Consider the following 18056-nt stretch of genomic DNA (forward strand, 5'->3'; position numbering starts at 1 on the left):
AGACTCCCAGGGATGCCTGAGACCCAGGACGGTACCCAACCCCTTAAGCACTAGGTCATCTTCTTTTTTTTTTTTTATTTATTTATTTTTTTTTTTTATTTTTTTTTTACTAGGTCATCTTCTAAACACCCGTGGCTATGATCAAGCTTAATTGTATAGATTATGGAGAGTAACAGAATAACAATCATTACTAATACAATAGAACAATTATAACCCTATACTGTAATGAAAGCTATGGGAATATGGTCTCTCTCTCTCTCTCTCTCTCTTTCTCTGTCTCTCTCTCTCTCTCTCAAACCACCGTATTGTCCTGTACTCGCCCATCCTCTTTTGGTTATGATGTGGGATGACCAGATGCCTGCTGATGAGAGGAAGGAAGGTGAATGTCACAGGTGCTGTGGCATAGCTTTAGACTATAGATCATCTGCTTTTGGACCCTGGTTGACCTCAGATAACTGAAAAAACACAGAGAGTGAAAATGTGGATAAGGGGGACTGCTCTAGAATTTTGGGAGTGATAGAAGTTGATTTGTTGAATGGTCAGAGATCTATAATTTGTTGGGATACACACATATGCACAGACCACAGTGGTAAAATATAGATAACATTGGGCACCTGGTTCATTTGGTGAATATAGATAACATTGGGCACTAATGGTTCATTTGGTGAAGCATATGCCTTCAGCTCAGGGTCCTGGGATTGAGCCCCGTATTGGGCTTCCTGCTCAGTGAGGAGCCTGCTTCTCCCTCTCCCTCTGCTTGCTGCTCTGCCTACTTGTGTGCATTTTCTCTCTCTCTCAAGCAAACAATAAAAATCTTTTAAAAATATACATAAAATTTACCATTTTAAGTAATTTTTTTTGAATATGGTTTTTTGGCTTTAAGTACATTGGCATCCTCGCCCATCTGTCACCACCATCCATCTCCAGAAAAATTGTATCTTCCTACCAAAACTCTGTACATGTTAAATGATAATTTCCCAGGCCTTTCTCCCCATGCTTTGGGAGACCACCATTCTACCTTCTGGCTCTGTGAGTTTGATCACTCTTCACTCTCAACCTCTGTGTGTCTTCAGATATGTAGACAACAGGTAGTCGTATCCTGGTTTGTTGTTGTTTATCCATTTTTTTCAACGTATGTCATTTGATTGGGGAATACATTAGTCTGCTAGAGCTGCCACAACAAAGCCCCACAAATTGAGTGACTTAACCAACAGAAATTTATCTCCTCACAATTCTGGAGGCAGGGAGGTTCTGCTACAGGTTGTCTCCTTGCCCTGTAGATGGCTGTCTTCTCCCTGCGTCTTCACAGGGTCTTCCCTCTGTGTATCTGTGTCCTACTCCACTTACAAGGGCATCGCTCATATTGGAATAGACACACCCCGATGACTTCATTCTAATGTAATCATTTGTTTAAAAAGCGTATCGCCAGATACAGCCACATTCTGAGGGATGGGGTTTAGGGCTTCCACATGTGAATTTTGAGAGGACACAATTTGGCACATACGTGGAATTGATTCCTTTTACATTTAAAGGGAGTACTGAGGGGAAGACCCTTATTTTTGCCACATTTATTTGTTTCCTGTAGGCCTTCTAGTATTTCTCTCCCATTACCATCTTCCTTTGTGTGGAGTTGATATGTCTGATGACTTATGAGGGTTCTCTTTTCACTTCCTTTCACACATATTCTATAGATATTTTCTTTATGGATCCCCTGAAGATTTCATGAGCTCCTAAAGTTACAACAATCTTAAACTGATACCAACTTAACTTCAGTCACATACATGGCTGTATTCTTTCACAGTTCCTACACCACCACTTTGCTACTGATGTCACAGATTGCATCTGTATGTATTGTATACCTACTAGTGCATATTTATATTTTCATGCATTTGTCTTTTAAGCCATGTAGAGAATTTTAAAAAAATAGACTTGTGAATCAAAATGGCAAAATACTGGGTTTTTAGAATATTTCTCTCTATATTTACCTTTATAAGAGAACTTTGTGCTTTCATATTATTTTGAGTTATTGTCTAGTGTCCTTTCATTGCAGTTGAAGGACTATCTTTAACATTTCTTATATGGCAGGTATATAAGTAATGAATTCTTTTTGGGAGGGGTATGGTAATGTCTTAGATTTTCTTTTCTTTTTTTTTTCTTTTTCTCTTTTTTATTTATTTTTATTTTTTATTTTATTTTATTTTTTAATTGTGTTTTTCCTTCATTTTTGGAGAACGTATTGCTGGATATAGAGTTCTCTGTAAATAGCATTTTTTTCTTTCAGCACTGTAATATTTCCCCGTATTATCTTCTGTCCTACAAGTTTTCTGCTGAGAAACCTGGTTTCTCAATAAAACCTGATGGTTTTATTGGAGATCTCTTGTTTGCGATGAGATGCTTTTTTCTTTCTGCTTTCAAGATGCTTTCTATGTCTTGGTCTTTTGACAGTTTCTGTGTCTCATTCTGAGTTGCTTTGAGTTTATCCTACTTGGAATTTATCAACTTGGATTTGTATATTTATAATTTTCCTCAAATTTGAGAAATGTTCAATTATTCAAATTCATATTTAAGACAGTTTTACAGTTTGTCTAGTAAGTCTGATACATGTGTTTCTTCAAGGACTATTTCTGGAGATTAATCTTATCCCTTTGAATTGGGTACATTTTTCAAAAATTTTAATGCCTTGTGATATTGTGAAAAACTGTGCATTTGGAAGACACAGCTACCTTTCCCAGTTTTTGCAGAATGTTGTGGAAGCCCTTTACAAATTATGGGTCCTCTGAGCCATACTGTTAGCCTCTCATGAAGCCATAGAGTCTTCTCTGGGAATGTGTCCTGTCTGGGTCTCTGTGTGTTAGCCCCCCATCCAGCTGCTTTAGAATATCTTACTTCCCCAACAAGTCTCACTCCAGCCTCTCAGGATCTTAGATGGTCTGTAATATTCTTCTTCCTATAATTCCTTGGCCCCAGGGGCCTGCATGGCTGCAATCTCTGCACTTTCTAAATGCAGCTGTCTGCCAGTGCCTTCCTTGGCTTCTGGCAGCCATTCCACGGATAAGTTCCGAGGCAGGCAAGAAAAACGACAACAACAACAATAACAACAACCAAAAAAAAAAAAAAAAAAAATCTGTCGCTCATGCAGCCCATAGGTCAGAATATTGCAAACAAGTTTCTCTTTGCTTCTTCATCCTCAGCAAGGGGACCAGGAATGAGGTCACCATGCCATGTCAGGGAAGGTATGGGGTAAGGGTAAGTTAAATTTTCATGAACTCTTCTGCCATTATGAATGTGGCTCTTTCTTCATTGAACTTTCACTTGGCTGCTATTAACCTCAGACTGGTTTCCAGAGCTCTTAAAAAGTTATCTTATTCTATCTGTAGTTTTTATTTGGTATTTTCATGGAGGAATGAGGGCCTGGAACTTTCTCTTTCATCATCTTACTGATGTTGCTGCCCTATGTGCTGGATTGTTTTTAAATAATCATGGGAAAAACAAATATTTAGAAAAAAGAATTGTAGAGTTGAATCCATTTCTCACGCCATACTGCAAAAGAGTTCTTGGATGATATAAAAATCTCAACTAAAACCTGTAAGAAATGGAGATGAACTAACTTGGAATAATGGAGATCTTCCTAAGAATAAATTTATTCTAGTAAGATCTGTAGCTAATGTGGAATTTTGTCCATATCTCAGTTTCATCCTAACTCAGCAATGAAAACTGAGTCTTGCTATAATTATTGTCATATTTTTATGCATAGTTTAATAAAATGCTTAGGGATTTCAATATTTACCCAGATAATATACTTTTTCTTGTGGAATCATTTAAAATATATGTGGTGAAATATATAGATACACACATATATATATTTATGTATATACATATATAGGTATTATGTAAGTATTACATATGTGTACATATATATAATCTGCAGATAATACAGTCATATATTCAAATGGATTTAAGCTATAGAAAACATGAATTATCCAACAACATGTTGAGATAAAGTAGGTTCATGAATTGGTAAATTTTCTGCCTCAACTATGACATCAAAGGTCTTGGTTTTTGTGATATGCCTTCTATCCCATCCATACTATTTCTCCCATCCTTGGACTGTTGCAAAATGGTACCAAAACTTCCACATTTTAAATCAGACATCGTAAGGTCCAAGTAAAAGAAGATAGATATGGTCTCTACTGGCTCACTGGAATGTCTTCCCAGTGGGATGGCTACAGCATTCTGCTCATGTCTCACTGAAGGGAATTTGGTAACAAGCCCAAGGTTGAGCAAGTTTCTGGAAAGAAAGAAGAATTTGATTGCCTTGGTTGCATTAGACAGCTTAAATAGTGGCGGATGGGTGTTTGAGTGTTAGCTACACTATCCAATGAACAAGTGAGCCCTTTAAAATCCCTGTTACACTGTGATTGTACAACATCCCAAAAAGAGGTAGGGCTCTTCATGGAACAGATTCAGGAAATAAAGCAGCATGTCTATAAAAGAACAGTACATTTTTTTTTAGTTCGATGATAAACATGTTCAATGTTGAAAACATAAGTTGGTAGTTTTATTTAAAGTATCTTTTGTATAGGTGTTAACAGATAATCTGTTGCTTCACTTCATCCACGGATAGCGGATGAAGGTTTTCTTCTGTATAAACTTTGACATCGTCTCATGATGCTATTAGTTGTAACCTGTCATAAAGTTGCCTGTAATGAGCACAAACATTTTTAAAATTAAACTTTGACCATTGGAATAGAAGAAGGGTTCAAAGTAAAGAATGTTGGCATCCTTTCACTAAAATAAAATGTCTTTTTTTTTCAGACATAAGAATAAGGAACTATTTTAATAAATCTAAAGTATCTTATTCTAAATAAATCACATTTTGAGTCATTATAATTTAAGAACCAAGCCTGCCTAACAAATTTATTCTCTGAGGATTTCCCCAACAGCGACACAAAATGACAAGAATTTTTCTGTCTATTATAGTGAGTCAAGGCGGTGTTGCATTGGTTTCTGACATGTGTCCAGATCCTGGGATTCCAGAAAATGGTAGAAGAGCAGGTTCTGACTTCAGGTAGGAAATATATGGGTTATTTGGAAAGTGTGTGATTTTCTAATGTATGTATGATAACGTATATAATTTTTTACATATATTTTTATATTTTCTAACACATTATATACACATATATGCTATATACATTATGCATACATTATGTATAATTTCAATTTGTTCTTAAAAGTTATGTCTTTTTTTTTAAGATTGTATTTATTCATGAGAGACACAGAGAGAGAGAGAGAGGCAGATACACAGGCAGAGGGAGAAGCAGGCTCCATGCAGGGAGCCCAAGATGGGACTCGATCCCAGGACTCCAGGATCATGTCCTGGGCTACAGGCAGATGCTTAACCACTCTCACCCAGGCATCCCTGTTATGTCCTTTTGAATTAAAGATACAACTTCTTAGTTATGCAGCTATATTATCTGTAAAACTCTAAAACATGTTGTGTTGAAAATTTCCACATGGAGTAGAATGGATGCCTTTCACTATATTAATTGGCATTAAAATTTTAACCCAAAATGTATATGATTGGAATGTCTCCAAGTTTTTTTTCCCTTTGGTTTTTAATTAATTGCCTTCCCATTTTCTAATGCATTTTGATTGATGTTTACAAAAATAGATGGGGCAAAACTTTACCTATAGTCCCATAATTGTTTAATTCAACTTTTAGAGTAATAAATGTAAGTGGCAGTCAATGCAATTTATTTCAGAAAATGTTATTATTCATTTTACTGGGATTGTGATGAGCTAGAGACTTCTTTCTAGTTGTGGTATTATTAATGTAGTGGTGATTAAAATAGTCCATTATTATGCTATCATTTATATATATAATCATTTCTTTAGATTTTTGAATTCTTTTCCATTAGTCCAAGAAACAGCATTTGCCAACTTACAAGATGGAGACTCATACTGGGAGTAAGTTTAAAATAAAGAGTAAGGAAGAGTTTTCCTCCCTTAAAATCTCATCATTTTTAGAAGGAAAATAACAAAGATATATGTAGAGAGTTTTGGCTAGTTAAGTGAGCTGAAACTGAAAATGTAGTTATAGGGGAGCCTGGGAGGTGCATTAGGCAAAGCGCCTGACTCTTGGTTTTGGGGTCATGAGATCAAGCCCTAGGTCAGGTCCCAAGCTCAGCACAGAGCCTGCATGAGATTCTCTCCTCTTCCTCTGCACCTCCTGGTCTCTCTCTCTTTCTCTCTCAAATAAATAAATTTTAAAAGACAACAACAAATGAAAAATAGAGTTTATACCAACAAAGAAGAAACATTTCTCAGTGTAATTGGAGTAGCAATGGTCATTTTTAAAAATGTTATTTAATTTTATTTTTTATTGATGTATTAGTTACAAGTGTGCGATATAACGGTTGTATACATTTCTCACTGCACATCAAGATGAGTGTACTCTTAATCCCCTCTATTTCACTCCTCATCGCCCTCTTCTTTCTGGTAACCAGCGTTCTCTGTATTCAAGAGTTTGTTTTTTTGTCTCCTTTTTGTGTTTTGTTTCTTAAATTCCACATGTGAGTGAGAGAGACAATTCGCAATAGTAATTTTGAAAAGGCTAGAGAAAGAATAAAATTGCTGGCTGTCATGAAGTTGGCATGTTTGTGTGTGTGTGTGTGTGTGTATGTTAACATATATATTTATGTTTTTTTTTATTTCCTAGCAATGTCTGTTCTGTTTGAAGTAGAAAGTTGTATTCTTCACAGGTAAAAGATACAAAGTTTGAGTGTAGTTTAGGAGCTGCTGTTGTATGTTTTAGTTCAAGTTTCTGTGAAGCAGAGGAGATGAAGAGGATTCTTCTTCAGGTGATTTGTGTGTGCATGAAATGTGCACTTTGGAGAAGGAGAATGGAGGAAGGAGGGTAGGGCCAGAGTGAAAAATTAAGATGTAAGCTGGTTTTGACAGGTAATGAGCTTCAGTCTGAACCCACAGGGAATTTAGGGCCACAAATCGCACCAACCAGCTGGTCCACCTTTCGTAGCCACTCCCCCTGCCTGCCCGTCACGGGCTTCCTTCATTTGGCTCAAGGAAGTTCTCTGGAGCATAGCTGGCTTCCAGTAACCGTGGCCCTCCCAGTGGGTGTGATGTGTCCCCATGGCAGGGTGGTCTAATAAAGATGGGTGCTGACTTTCACTATCTTAGAAAACAAAGTCAGTTGAAGGCATTCAGGAATTTATCACTTGAAAATGAAGCAAATAAATGAAATTTATACATTCTCCCTCTCTCTCTCTCTCTCTCTCTCTCTCTCTCTCTCTCGAAGGTTACACAATTATTGCTAGAATCCATAGAGGGTCCCCCCCCCCTATTTAATACTTTCTTATCTCAAAAAAGACTTTCTCCATTTTCCCCTCATTCAGGAAAAAAAAAAAAAATCTCCCTGCCTCACTTCCAAAGACCTGTACACATCCTTCCATTAGACTTCTCGTGCTCTCCTGTGCAGGAGTGTGTCTTCTTCATCTCTGTCTCCTCAGTGACTAAAATAGTGCCTGGCACCCAGGTGTTCAGCAGATATTATTCCAATGCACTTTGTATATGAGGGAGATTGCCCGTCCAGTACTCTGTCATCCCTGAAAATATCCTCAGGGATCTAGAAACTTCTTTGGTCCATTTGGCAGAGCTCTCTTTCAAAACATAGCGAAATAAATGCTGTCAGGTGATGCCAAATTATAAACATGGCATCCTATAGTAAAGAAAGTTAGAGAAACTTCTTAATCTCTATAAGTTCACGAGGAATTTGGAATCATTTGAGGCCAGTATCTACTTAGCATAAGGGCAATAATAAAACCTTTTATGAACATCTTAGGTGAATGTGCTGGCATTTGCTCTAGCTCATTCTTAGAGCAGCCTTACTTCTGAAGAAGAGGCTTAACTCCAGGATAAACATTAAGTCATAAGGTTGTGTTCATGCGTCTTGGAGAAAGCCAAGGAAGAGATTGGGTACCTTATCTTAGATGAGACTTTCAGACTTTCAAATATCTTATTTTCCTGGAGATTCTCTATATTGTTTACATGTCTCCAAGTTCATGGCAATCAAATAATATAAGGGAATATAATTGGGAAATTAGATTTCCTATAAGACTAAATACAAATGATGTGAATGTTTTTGCCATCCATGAGGATATATGTGTACATGCATATGTATGTATATACAAAACTGTCACAAGCCAGTTCTGGTAACTTTTTAGTACACTTTAGAGGACTCTCTATCTAGATGATCCTGAGAACTACAAATAAAGACGGTTTTATGTATTTCTTTCCAATGTGAACGTATGTTATTTCTTTCCCTTGCCTGAAGGAATGAGCTAGTACCTATATTAGGTTGAATACAAGAGGTTGGATACAAGTGGGAGACATGAGACATTCTAGCTTTATTCCTTAAAAAAAAAAAAAAAAAAAAAAGCTTTATTTTTAGTAATCTATATCCCCACCGTGGAGTTCAAACTCAGGATCTCAAGGTTAAGAGCCACATGCTCGCCCAACTGAGCCAGCCAGGTACCCTCATTCTTGCTTCATTCCTGATCTTTGGTGGAAAGCACTCTGGTTTTCATCATTATGTGATATTAGCTATAGGTTTTCATAGATTACTTTTGTCAGGTTGAGGAAATGCCCTTCTATTTTTGCTTTGTTGTAAGGTCTTACCAGAAAGGGACGTAGATTTTGTCAAAGCTTTTTCTAGATCTGTTGAGATGATGTGTTCTGCTTTAGTTATTAATATAATTAATCACAGTAGTTGATTTTCTTGCATTCTGGGATACATTAATTTAGACATGATGTATCAGCCTTTTTGTATACTGTTGGCTTTGACTTTCTTTCTCTTTCTTTCTTTTTTTTTTTTTTTTTTTCCTTTTTATCTTTGTGTTCTCACAAGGGAGGATACTGGCCTATAGTGTATTCTTATAATGACTTGGTCTGATTTTGCTCTTAGAGTAATGCTGGTCTCATAAAATTAATTAGGGAATATTATTTCCTCTGTAATAGCCTGGAAGAGTTTGTATAGTATTGAAAGTATTTCTTCTCAGATTTTTGAGAGATTTATCAGTGAAGCCATTTGGGGTTGGAATTTTCTTATGAAAAATGTTTAAATTACAATACAACCTTTTTCTATTTTACAAGCCTGTGCAGGCTTTCTCTCTACTTGAGTAAGTGGATTTGGTAGTTTTCATCTTTCAAGGAATTTTTCAATTTTTATTCAATAAATTTTGTCAAATATATTGTCATAATGCTATTCCTAATATTTCCTTATTGTCCTTTAAATCAGTAGTGATATATCTCACAGTTCTAATTTCTGATGTGTTAATTTGTATTTTCTGCTTTACCTGATGCAACTGACTAGTAATATGCCAATGTTGTTGATCTCAAAAATTAAAAACCAAAAATAAAAAAAAAAACAAAAAAACTACATCTGGTGTCACTGATTTTTCCATATCAGTTTTATTTATTTTATATGCCATTGATTTCTGGTCTGCTCTTTCATTATTTTCTTTCTTCTATTACAATGGGATTTACTAGCTCTTCTTTCTCTGGTTTCTTAAGATTGAAGCTGTGACTTAAGACTCTTTTTTTCTTTTCTAATGTGGGTGTTCAGTGCTTTATATTACACTCTAAGGATGGATTTCACTGCATCCCATAAATATTATGTTTTTCTTTTCATGCAGTTCAAATGCTTCCTATTTTCCCCTGTGATTACTTCTGTGATCCATAGGTTATATAATACTGTTCTATTTAGTTTCCAAATATCTAGGGATTTTTCCCAGGGATTTTGTGGTCAGAGAACATACTTTGTATGACTTGAATCCTTTTCAACTGGCCACAAATTGTTTTCTGCCCTAGAGTATGCTCTATTTTGGTGAGTATGTAATGTACACTGGAAAGAATATATGTTATGCTATATTAGGGTGAAATGCTCCATAAAGGTCAATTAGATCTAGTAGGACAGCATTGTTTAGATCTTTGGGATCCTTACTCATCTTCTGACTCTTCTGTTACTGAGAGAGGGACATTGAAATCCTTTATTTCTCTATTTCTTACCAGTTTTTGCTTCCTGTATTTTGAAGCTCTGTTGTTAGCTACATACATGTTTAAAGTTGCTATGTCTTTTTAATGAATTCATACTTTTGATGTTATGAAGTGTCCCTCTTGAGTAATATTTTTTCCTCTGAAATCAACTTTCTTGTTTTGTCGTAGTCATTCCAATTTTCTTTTGATTTTTGTTAGTATGGTACCACAGTATATGGATTCATACATCCATTGCTGCATTCAATCTGCTACACTTTGTTGTTTTGGTTAAAATATTTTTAAAAATCCTGCTTCACATATGGTTGAAGAATAAATGAATTTTATTTCATTTTTTTCTCCAAGTTTTTAAGTTTCAGTTAGTTAACCTACAGTGTAATGTTAATTTCAGGTGTAGAATTTAGTGACTCATCACTTACATATATCACCTTGTGCTCATCACAAGTGCCCTCCCTAATTCCCTTCACCTGTTTGACCCATTTCCCACCCTCCTCCCCTTCAGGAACCATGTGTTTGGTAAGAGTCTGTTTCTTGTATGCACCACTGTGAGTTTGACAGATTTACAATGTTTAAATATTTCTCAAATAAGATATATAGAGATATAAGACACTATAAAGAATTGACGAAAGATATTTTCTTAAGTATTAGCTGCAATTTGGAATATGAAATCATAACAATAAACATTTTATACTTATTTACCTTAAAATCCATTGATTTAGCTTCCATCTTGAAATGGAATACATGCATGATTTTGTACCACCGTGTCTTGGTGATTTGGCAAATAATGACTCATTGTGTTATGAGTGCTTCCAAATGTTGATACACTTCACTACACAATATAAAAAACATTGCATATATTAATAGCTCTATAGATCTTATTGGAAAAATATTTAAGCATTGGGAATGAGTCAAACTCATGGTGGCACATACAAATTTTCAAAATTTCTATTATTTTTAGACTTGAATTTTATTTATCATTGGCTACAAATATTGTCATTTATTTTTCTGGAATAAAAACTCATTTTAAAAAAGCCCATTCATTTATTATTTATTTTATTTCATTTTTTATTTTTTATTTTTTTTATTTTTTTTAAGTTATTTATTTATTTATTTATTCATGAAAGACAGAGAGAGATAGAGGCAGAGACACAGGCAGAGGGAGAAGCAGGCTCCATGCAAGGAGCCCAACATGAGACTGGATCCCAGGTCTCCAGGATCACACCCTGGGCTGAAGGCAGCACTAAACCGCTGAGCCACCTGGGCTGCCCCATTTATTTTTTAAAGAGAATGTCTGACAATGCAGATATTAGCAATTATAGCTTAATTATTTTTTTTTCAAATAAGACAGTGTCCTCTGAAAATAAAGCAGTGAATTCAGCTCACAATTGAAACAATTTCAATGCACTTTTCCCTCAAGATCATTTCAGGCTTCAATAGATACCACAGATGCATTATGTATTCAATGATCAAGGCTTATTAATTTTAATAATTTTTCCTGCTTCCTCAAGGACTTTCTTAAGTGATGCTGGCTTTTCTTCTTTTTCCTCTTCCTGTTCCTCCTCCTTCATGCTCCTGCATGGTGCTATTGTTTCCATTTATGTTAGGTCACTATCAGTTTTGCTTACCATTGCTCTTTCACCATCACATGGGAAAAAGCATACATCCCTTAATATTATCATAAGAACAGTCTAATGTAAAAATATCATGTCCTCTGAAGGAGTCTCAGTACCCACTCCAGGGATCTGTGGTCATACCTTGAAATGAGATGCACTAGAGATGGAAGTGGACTCCATCTAGCATAAAAATAATTGTTTCAGTCATGAGAAGAAAGGCTATATGAAAAAACATGCTATTCAGATATTTTCTATATTTCTACTAAATAAAAATCCAGTGGTCAAACTACTAGTAGTTTGGTACTGACTAGTGATCCTGAGCAACCAATGTATAAAATCTTTATTCATTGACTGCTTCCATCCAGGTAATAATCGAATCTATGTGTCTTCATATGCAAACTGGAAGATCACAACCATGTAAAACTGCCTTATGACCATGTGTCATGGGTCCAGCATATAATAAACTGACTATAAATGCTGGTGTTTTAAAAAGAGGGAGGATATTCTTGATTGTTTAAAGTCTTTTTGAGACTGTTTTTAATGAAAGGCAATTCAGTTCTTTCTAAATTCATGTAATCAAAACTAATGACTAACATATAATCCAAACTAATGACCAACATTGTCGAGAAGAGTGGATGGAATTCATTTGTAGTTAGCACTGTAATTATATGTAATTTGGGGCTGTTTCTGTTTAAAAAATGTTCACTTTATTAGGTTGGTAAAATATTCCTCATCTGATTTTGTTTATACTATTATTTTTGTTTCTATGGAAATCTTTATTTCCATAGGCAATCTAAATATTAATTCCAGTATTATCTATAAAGAATTCTAACTAAAAGAAGCCTAAAACTCAAAGTTTTCTTACTTGAATTCAAATCATTTTGGGGATAATTTTCTGACATTTTTATTACCCCTGACCACTCTCTAAAATACAAAGTATATTAATAAGAACTGAATACTTATGAAACAATTGATAGAAAAATTCAATATGTAAGGGATGGAGCTAGAGTAGGGATGGAGAATTTATGGATGAATACTAACATCTATTATCCATCTATTTCCTATGCTAGTAGGATTGGTAGATGTAATTATCACAACTTTTGCAAATTTAGCCATCGAAATTCAGAATGTTAACATGCCAAGATACTGTATCTAGTCATGGTTATAGCTGGGATTTGAAACCAGATCTTATTGACTCCAAAGCCCCTGTTGACCTCAAAGGATTTTTAATAAGGAAAATTATAGTGACTAAATGTTTGCACACCTGTCATGCAGGACCACTAAATAGGATGTGCGGTTTGTGGACACCACCAGCTAGCCATGTGAGGATTTAAGATGTGGTTCAAACCTAACCTTGAGCTCAGCATTCCAAGCCATGCACCTTAGCCTAGGGTTCTCTACACTCAGCAGAAGGGTTACTTGGTTCCATTTGACAACTAAGAGTGAATGTCCTATTGTAATTTTGCACAAAGGATCAGTGTAGACTAGCAGCAACCATGCTACACATCACGGGTTTAATAGGTTCTTTATATATGTTATATAAATATTACATAGAGAGCCACATGTTATAGGTTCTATGTATGTTGCATAAACATTGCATATGATATATGTTTATATAAACATATTTTACATTTTTGCTACATATTATAGGTGCTTTATATATTTCTTATATTAAGATCTATTAATTATAAAATTCTTTATTACATTTAATAGATGCTGAAATTAAATTTAGGGACCTCCCTGGTTTCTGAAAAACAAGCATTTCCATTCTCTTCCATGGCTCTCCTTCCTTTTCTTTCGAATGTGCATCTCTCACTACCCTCCGTTGCAGAACTGCATTTAATGCTGATCCTAAATCGATACAAGTGGTGCTACCTGTCCTAAAAGTCCCTTCTCTTCAGAAGGCCACCGCTACCCTCAGGGCTCTGTGTTACATTTTAAATTCTTAGCCATATTCTTCATCAATTATGGTTTTCCCTCCTTCCATACCTCACCACCAGTGAAAATTGTTCTCAGGTGACAGATACCCCACAGGTAGAGAAGGGCAAGCTAATAAAAAGCATGAGGAGCTTGAAGAAGCAAAATTGGGGGGGGGGTGCCGACACATGCTCTGTGGTTCTCTCTAGGATATATTTTTTTGTAGGACAGAATATTATTTCTAATTGTCTCTGCCTTTCCCCACCCACACAGTTGGCTTCCATTTGTAGGGCAAGGAGTCCTTACTCCCACCTTGCTTCAGGCCATTATTTCAACATCTTCAGCACAACTATGTATGTCCATATTTATGTGTCTATCACATTAGATGTATGTTTATATCATATTGGATTATGAGGTCAAAGGAAAGAGGACAGGACAGGATGATTGATTTGATTTCTTATTACTGTGCCCAAAATATGGTAGATATGTTTTCATGTTGAATTGGATTAAATTGAAACTAACAAGACAGTTGCTAGGGTATGTGATCACAGCCTAATTAGAACCCAAATAAACCCATTAAATTAACTTCCATTAGCCAGAGAGATTATCAACTTTTCTTAAAATACAACCTATGCTCAAAAAAGGAATTTGGGTGTTGGAAGAGTGATAATTCTGATTTAATAAACAAATATTTAATTTATATTATTGATTTTTATAGATCACTATTCAAGTTAATACCATTTGTTCTTATATCTTGGCCCTTTTTCTTTCAAGGGATCTCACATTTATATACTCTATGGAGTTAAGGGGTATCAAGTAGAATTATCTGTCATCCAATGAAAGGAGAAACTAGGATATATAAAATGCAATTATATAATCAATGAGAAGCAGGAAAAAAATCCATAACCCAAGTCCCTGGATAAAGTGTCGCTCACTTCTAATTTCCACATTCAGCCCTGTTCATTTTCTTATAACACACCAATAATTTGCATTATTTTCTTTTATTTTTTTTCCTTTGGCATTTCTTACTACTGATAACTTTATAGTTTTAAAATGCTGGTGCAACAAGCTTTGATATTTCTCGATAATAGGTCAATTTCAGTGACACCAGAGCTACCTGTGTTTTGTTACGTGAAAATATAAAGAATTACACTAACGGCATATAAACCAGCATATAAAACATATAAGATTTGAATATTGGAGGAGCATCATTTATTTCTATGCTTTTTTGCTGAATGTGGGCATCTCATTCTTTCCATAAGATTCACGGTTACTAAGAGACTGTTGTCCACAAAAAAATATTTGCAAATGATTTCCTTCAGAGAGCATTGACAGTATTTTTAAAAACTACCTAAAGAAATATCACAACCAATATTTTGCGTCCACACTATTTGTAACCATTATGTGCCTTTGAAAAAGGGCACATTATAAATGTTTCAGGTCTCATTTATCTGGCTGAAGCTGTTTCCAATAAAAAGTTCAAGTTAAAAAAAAAGAATCCATCAAGTAGAACTCATGGATGGAACATTCTCCTCTTTTTTCCATAGTCTTTCCAATACTTCTAATAGTAATTTTTTTTCATCAAAACAATACTACCATTTAAATAGTTTTTTGGGACAATAGATCATGGTTATTTAAGCATACCTAAATTTGTTAGTGTCAAAATGTGAAAGATAGTGGATGACCTTATTAGCCAACTTTTTCATCGCCAACAGAAATGGCTTTTTAAGAACTATGTGAATACTAGTGGTCTCTGCAATGACCTGTTGTAATGAAGTTTATTTCTTTGTTTATTGGTTTCCCCATATGTAAGAGAAGGTATAGAAATAGAAGATTTGACAATTTCTGAAGTCCATTAGAGCACCAAAACTGTGTCTCCCAGTCATATTTTTCCTTGGTCTCTTATAGAATATGATTCTACAGAACTTCTATGATGTTACTGAAGGGCGACACCAACAACCTCCAGGCTGAAAGAAGGTGTGAGATCAGTGATGTGAGATCATCATATCAACACAAAAGAGTTGCCAACTTTAAGATGAATATTAATGTAGTGAACCCTAAATAATTAACCAGTGCATTTATTTGGGGCCATTCCCCTGCTCCCTAAAGTTTCCAATTCACTTAAAAAGTCTTCAGGATCTCTGATCACTTGCTTCCTTGCCCAATGTACCTCCATCAAATAATGTGTCCATGGGAGCAATGGATGGAGGTTTAGTATTAATTGATCACTGCTAGATGGACAGCTGCCATTAGCTGTGCTCTAACTTCCCCCAGAGAGTCTGATTTAATTGGTCAAGAATATGGCCTGAGCATTTGGATTATCTTTTAAATTCTTAGTTGCAGTAAGACATATTTAGCATAAAATTTACCATCTTGACCATTTCTAAGTGTACAGTTCAGAGACATTAAGCATGTTCACATTGTTGTAGAATCATCCCCACTATCTCCAGAGCTATTTCATCTTCCAGAGCAAAGCAATAAATTCTCATCCCCCATTGCCACATCTCCTAGGAAACCACTTTCTGTGTTTATGAATTTAATTGCTCTAGATATCTCAATATTAGGATTTTTATAATTGCCCAGGTGACTTCGATGGGTGGACAAGGTTGATAATTATTGGGCCCAGTGTATGTCATCCATAGTAAGTTATTAGAGGTGTGGGGGTGGAGCATAACCACTCAGAAATACTTATACTTGAAAACAAGCATCAGAGATTATAAACATTGTGTAAAAATGCTTGTGGAAACCTGATTATTAGAAGCTTCTTGGAATACCTTGTCTTCAACAGCATCTATATGTCTGCAAAAGCCAGAAGAAGCAAGGGTTGCTAGCTTGATTCCCCACTGCAAAATATTGCCCAATCATGGCCTCCATCAAATAATGTTCTAGGGAAAAAAGTAAAGAAGCAAGGCCTGTGAGCAGCTTCCATGAGTGAGCTGGAATTCCAGGGATACCGTGTTGGAATACTATTGGATACCAGAAACCAGGGGCAAACATGAATCTAGAGGTAAATATGTAGGCACCATTGAGCTTTCTGAAATTTCTAGGTATTATCAAGCTTGTTTTCCCAAGATCACAAGAGAAGGGCTAATGGAGATTATTTGGCCCTTGATTGGAGAGGACCTCCTGCCTCTGAACTCACTAGGAGACAGAGGCAAAGGCAACAGGAGAAAGCTCTGTCACTGATGTGACCAGCTTCTCCTGCAGCATCAGGTCCCTTTTCCACTTCCTTCCTGTTCCTTCCCAAAATGCATCCTTTGTAATTGTTTGGGCCTGGCTTCTGCTTTTGTAGGAACAAGTTGGTGGATGATGAAGAGGAAGATTTAATGCTTCTACTTTGTCAGACAGGAAGTCCTGTTGTTGGGCAAATTGCAGATTTCTACAAACATAACATGCTTGGAAGACTTAAATTGCCTCATGGGAAAATTCACACTTTTTTCTAAATTCTGTGCTTCTGAAGGCTAGTCACAGTTTGAAGATCACTGGCCAATTGAAGCCCCTATCACAGCATTATTGTTGCTCATCCTCTCAAAGTGCCTTATATTCTAGTCATTGTTAGGGGTCTTTGTTGCACTATTGTTACCATTACAGCCTCTAAAAATGATATGAAATATTAGTTTCTGTTTTTTCCTTAAGCTAGAGAGATCCATCTACTCTGTAATGCATTTTTAGTGGTGTTAAATTGCCTTAAGGTTTTAAGAGATGAGTCTAAAAATTGTCTCTATAGAAAGAAAAAAAATGACCCAGAAATGATACATTATGTTTGAAAATCAAAGGGTATTAAAGGCGTTCCAGTATTCACAGCAGCTGTGCACTTATCTCACTGACGATGCATGGTCTGTGTCACTGGGCAAACCGTGTACTTCGGTGGTGTGTTAGGCACAGGTGTCTGGGTAAGCACGATGGTCCTTGCAGGCTTTCAGTCTCCTGTATGAGGACCACTTCTCTCACTTAATGGAAAGCATCCAGTTAAGTATCCAACGTCCTTTCAGAGTAGAGGAAGGACTCATTTATTGGAAAACCCATGAGCTTATCTAAATTTATTTTGAGATGGAGGCAAATGCCTGCAGGATGGATGCAGAGGTGGATTTCTTCCTGAGGCTGTTGAGTTTTTGCTCCCTACAGCTTCAGATGCATTGGCTTCATGGACACTACCGAGATGACCTGAATCACATCTGTGTCTCTTGGCCATTGCGTAGTTATTTCTTTCAGAGATAGTATAAGCTCAGGCTAGGGCCTGGGAGAGATTTCAAGTAGGGCCTGGGAGAGATTTCAAGGCTAATAAAGCATGAGGTATTCCCTCAGGGACTCTTGTTCCTGATACTTGCCCTGTCTGGGTGGCCTGTTTGCCCAGCCTCACGTCTTCTGGACTTGTATGTTTTAGATTAGTATTTCTCAAATGAAACCTATAAGGAGGGAGTAAAAGAACTAGGTTCCTCATCCAAGAGAGAGCAGAGG

The 18056-nt window shown here is 36.0% G+C and overlaps 1 protein-coding gene across 1 annotated transcript in view; it reads left to right on the forward strand.

Moving 5' to 3' along the window:
* Positions 1 to 18056, forward strand: part of CSMD1 (CUB and Sushi multiple domains 1) — a 1877909-nt gene that overhangs the window by 1328871 nt on the left and 530982 nt on the right. Inside the window, exon 8 of the mRNA XM_041753151.1 lies at positions 4981 to 5068. Coding sequence (XP_041609085.1) covers positions 4981 to 5068 — 88 coding nt within the window. The remainder of the gene's footprint in view (positions 1 to 4980; positions 5069 to 18056) is intronic.

This window comes from Vulpes lagopus, chromosome 4, assembly GCF_018345385.1.
Source record: "Vulpes lagopus strain Blue_001 chromosome 4, ASM1834538v1, whole genome shotgun sequence".
NCBI classification, from domain to species: domain Eukaryota; kingdom Metazoa; phylum Chordata; class Mammalia; order Carnivora; family Canidae; genus Vulpes; species Vulpes lagopus.